The 4,892-nt window shown below is 40.1% G+C and overlaps 1 protein-coding gene across 1 annotated transcript; it reads left to right on the top strand.

The window, feature by feature from the left end:
* Positions 1 to 646: 646 nt before the first annotated feature.
* Positions 647 to 3,082, top strand: SARC_07613 (hypothetical protein; the record flags this gene model as incomplete). Its single annotated transcript, XM_014298446.1, has 4 exons — positions 647 to 973; positions 1,277 to 1,470; positions 1,919 to 2,115; positions 2,877 to 3,082. The coding sequence occupies 4 exons, from the start codon at positions 647 to 649 to the stop codon at positions 3,056 to 3,058; spliced, it is 900 nt and encodes a 299-aa protein (XP_014153921.1). The 3' UTR covers positions 3,059 to 3,082.
* Between the last annotated feature and the right edge of the window lie 1,810 nt (positions 3,083 to 4,892).

Genomic DNA, 4,892 nt, shown 5'->3' with positions numbered 1-4,892 from the left:
ATAGTGTATAAAACTAACTTATATATATATATATATGTGTGTGTGTGTGTGTGTGAATGTATGTATGTATATATGTATGTATGTAGGTTATTATATATATATATATATTGGTGAAATTTTCTTTTCATAGGAACATAAAAAGTCATTGACACGCTTATACGTGTTTTAAACCCTAAACCTCACGCTTATACGTGTTTTAAACCCTAAACCCCTTGAATCATCGAGTATGTGTTAAGGCTTCTAACTGGATCAAATGTTTCCTCGGCACATCTCAGCGCTCAGCGTCCTAAATAAAACCATTTTCCTAATATGATGTATATAATTATTCTATTCTTCGTCATATTTTATTATCGAAATCCAAGCCCAAAGTATAGTACGGAACGTTCTATTATTTTTTGGGACCAGACAGCGTCTTTAACTTCAAGTTCGAATACTTCACAGTGAATCATTCGCTTTGTTAGATCCTCAGATGCACTCTTTGTTTTTCGCAATGAGCGCGCACAATTATATAGTTTAAGCTAGTGCCTATATGTTGTAATCGGTCTGACTCCAACCGGATATCACATTATGCATTGAATATGCAGCCGAATAACCGTGCATATGAATTTGAGTTGCTTTTTAGTATGCCATCTATACTGAGACTATCATGCTCCACTTCTATCACAGCTTGGTTGTGGTAGTCACGGGCGGGAACTCAGGCATTGGTCAGAAGACCGCGCAAACCTTTGCCTTATTTGGTGCGAAGGTAATTCTACCATGCCGTACCATGGACAAGGCCAATAAAGCCAAAGAAGAGATTGAACTGTACTGTGCAGATAAGGGTGTGATCGCCACTGTGGTTCCTATGGTGATGGATCTCAACGATCTCACCACCGTCCAGAAGTTCAGTACTGAATTGGCTGGAGTAGTAGACCATGTGGATATACTAATGTGTAACGCGGGCATTATGGCTCTCCGTGAACGCACTGAGACGGTATGTTTGGATATTGGCATGCATGACGTATGTGATTAGTACTCTCTGTGACAGTACAAGTTTTGTCTGGTGCGGATGCTTTAAGATGGACTGTATACAGGATTAATGCAGAGATGAGTACTTAGTAAAACACATTGGTTACACTTCCAGGCTCGGATTCTGGATTGAAATTTGCAGTTGATCAACATTGAATTCGCGATAGATTGTCTCAAAAACTATTTCTGTTATCGATAAAACCTGTTTGTCTAATAAAGTACATTTCATTCTCTAATCTCGTATTTTCTATCATACATACATTCACAGGTTCAACTATTTGAAGCGCAGATTGGTGTAAATCATCTTGGCCACTTCGCCCTATTCCGAAATCTAATCGGGTTGTTGAAGAAAGCTCCCGGGGGTTCACATGTTGTGGCGGTGTCATCTATTGCACACTATTGCGCTAAGAATACGGATTGGATCTATTATCCAAAATTAGAACTTGCCGAATATGAACCATGGTATGTGGAGGATGTTATTTATATTCCCATTGGTTTACTCAGAATTCAATGTTTGTATTCGAGATCTGATCGATGTACACGACCTACGCCGCATAAGGCTGCAGGGAAACTGATTTGACTGTTGTATATAGTATGTATACATGCATTGGCATGTCGTTTCAAAGTACATCATTCGCTATCCGCGTACAGAAAGTTATCAACATTTTCGTATTGTACTCTTAAGTGTGGCTCATGGCTACACACATTTATCGGTAGCAAGTGTATCAATTTTCTCATATATATTTACTTGTTTTCTATGTGCAATCGTAACAAGGTATTTTACAAACCTATAGTTAGTTATTGCACCACGATGGTATAATAGAGTACAATTGTTACAGGACTATAACGCAACAAATACACATAATTAATCCCTTACAAAAACAATTGTACCGAACGTTCGTTGTAACAGGGAAGGGTATGGTATTGCAAAGATGTCTAATGTGCTATTCGCAAAGGAACTGGACGAGAGATACGCACAAGATGGTATCAGAGGCTTCTCTCTACATCCCGGAGGCATCCACACTAATCTACAATCGCATGTACGCATCGGTACCAAGATATTCTGGGCCACTGTGACGCCATTCGTGTTCAAAAACCAGGATCAAGGTCAGTTGGTGTTGTCGCTTACGTAACTGAAATTGTGATGATATATACCTGTGTTCGTGTACGTATAACTGAATTTATGATGCATATTTAGATATCTATATACACGACACCGTTATGTGACCGTGCAAGTCTAAGCCTCATTTACTCGTTTAAAATCATATTCTATTCGTATAGCAGCATGATCTTATGTACATTATACAAACACTATTCACCTACGATGTATAAACATGTCTATACGCACACACTCTGCCAACCTGATACAAGCTTATCAGGCTTTTCATTGAAATGATATTTCAAATTGGCAACTCTGGTTTATTTTCAGAATAGTTCTAGAAAACCGATTACCATTCAATAGGAATGGAGACACTTATTTGTGCACATAAACAACACATACTGAAACACAAACGCACACATACACTGCAACATTGTTCGTGTACTGCACTGAGGCGGTGGTGTATATCGGCAAATGTCTTTCAGTATTCTATGCGTGCACGACCAAAAGCCATACATCTTCAGGCAAGTTTGAGATATATACCTATACGTACCGCCACCGACGGCAATTGGGGAGTGTAATAATATAAACAGCTATCGAACTGCTTCTGGGTAACCCTAACCCAGATGCGCCTAGGATTATCCAAGCCATCACCACATGAGCAGGCTCAGATAAATTCGAGGGGCTCAGCCGTTGGCTGAGTACTTAGCGTATGTTCCCATTTGCGTACCTTTTGGTTCTAAAGTTTTCGCATATATTGTCACAACAGGTGCCGCAACATCGGTTTTCTGTGCAGTGAGCCCTAAGGCGATGGAACACTCTGGAGAATACTTCTCAGATTGCAACGTAGCAAAGAACACATACGAAGATTGGATGAACGATACGGCTTTGAGGGAGAAGCTGTGGCAAACATCCGAACAGCTCACGGAAGAGTTTGTCAATAGCGAGTAATACCTGTTGTCCCTAACAATGTTATTGTATCCAAGTAAATCTTGTAGTCTTGTCAGAGGATTCTATGTCATTTTTCTCAATACTTGGATTGTATGATGTTGAACTCATAGGATGATGGTAGTGAAAGAAATTAAGCAAGACACAGAACTGAGGTTAATATCGGGGAGTGATCGACACAGTTGTGCCCGAGGAGTATTCAAACAAGCTGCATAAAAATTTGGTCATTATTTATATACGTACGATTACTTGCACACCCTCCGCCAATCCACGAGAATGATAGCATCATGCAACACCCTAAATATGTTTGCGGACCTGATCCCAGCTACTAGACTTTGAGTGAGTTCGACCATTTATATAGTTGGGCGATTATCTCACTTGTTAGTTTCAGATTGGTGTGCAATTGTGCATGTGTGTTCAGTATTGTGTACATTATGCGTGTACACGTCCACGACTAAACGAAAACTGCGACAAAGAAAACGTTCTTTTATTTTTTTATCCACTCCCGCCCCCACCCCTCCCTAAAAGGCAAAATGCCAAAAAGCTAGTAATTAAGTAAATATTTACACAGCAGTTGCCTGATGTCTCTGACCATCTGAAATCCTGGCTGCCAGAGTGCCAGGCCCTCCACTCTGGGGAGTCTGCCCGGCCTGTTGTTAGGTTGCTGGGGCGGGGGAGTGGGGGCGCCTGGATCCCTTGGCCCTTGGCCTTGGGCCTTTGTCCTTTGTCCTTTGGGTTTCTACATAGAATGTATGTAAATACCAAGCCTCTTGTTGTTGCCGGCGCCTATGTGCCGTGGTAGAGGGCAGCCTGGGCAAGTGGGCGCGGCGCAGCAAACAATTGACATTCCCTTACGCCTCACAAGAGTAGACCGTAGATTGTAGAATTCAGTTGAATTTGCATTTTATTGTGAAGGAGTACTCCATTTACCATTTACTATTGGCTGTTATTTTGCTTCGCACATCTCATTTTATAAATAGAAAAGTTATATGTTTTTTTTTCTGACGAAATTAGTCAAATTACTCTACATGGTCGTGTAACCAGTAACGCCGTTTTTTAATAATAATACGTACCATACATACCTAACTATGTATATATATATATATATATATATATATATATATATTTTAACAAAAAGCAATATTAATTATGTATGGTTTGTTTATTTATCTCAGTATCTGGCCCAGGCTGACGGCCTGCCCTTCTTCTTGTGTGTGGGGACTGACTAGCTGTGGGGGCCTGGGGCCCCTGTCCGAGTGGCTGGAAACCCAGCCGGACTTTCAGTAAATATGTACGTATGTATTTATTCTGTTTATTGCTGCTTCTTTCCCTTTTGTGTGTGGAGTAATTGATGCGTTATCGTATACATACGTAGAATGATACGATGGGACCTTTAATTAAGAAATGCATTTTGCATATGAATATAGATATTTCAGAATTAATTCAAACATAATCAAAGCAGGAAGACATAAATATATGTATGCTTTTCCTGTTTTGAAGTACATCAATATTTGAAAATAGGAACTATGAGTGCTAAGATTGCATTAGGTGTGGGAGCTGCTTTGACAACTGCAGTGGCAGCTGGATATTACGTAGCGAATTCCGCGCAATATCACCAGGGTGAAAGTGGCCTTGGATCATGCACTACCGCGGAGGAAGCTTGTACCGCGGCTTATGGAGATTACAAAGTACAACCTTTGCTGAAGTATGTGTTTCGTACCTGTACTCTTAATTGGGGGTACTTGAAACGTGACTTCATACCAAACGCGATCTTGATTACAATTCTACAGTCTACACTCGTATATATATATATATATACATATATATGTATACATAT

This window comes from Sphaeroforma arctica (genome assembly GCF_001186125.1).
Source record: "Sphaeroforma arctica JP610 unplaced genomic scaffold supercont1.613, whole genome shotgun sequence".
Lineage (NCBI taxonomy): Eukaryota > Ichthyosporea > Ichthyophonida > Sphaeroforma > Sphaeroforma arctica.
The sequence above is the reverse complement of the archived record's forward strand: the minus strand, read 5'-3'. Positions and strand labels throughout refer to the sequence as shown.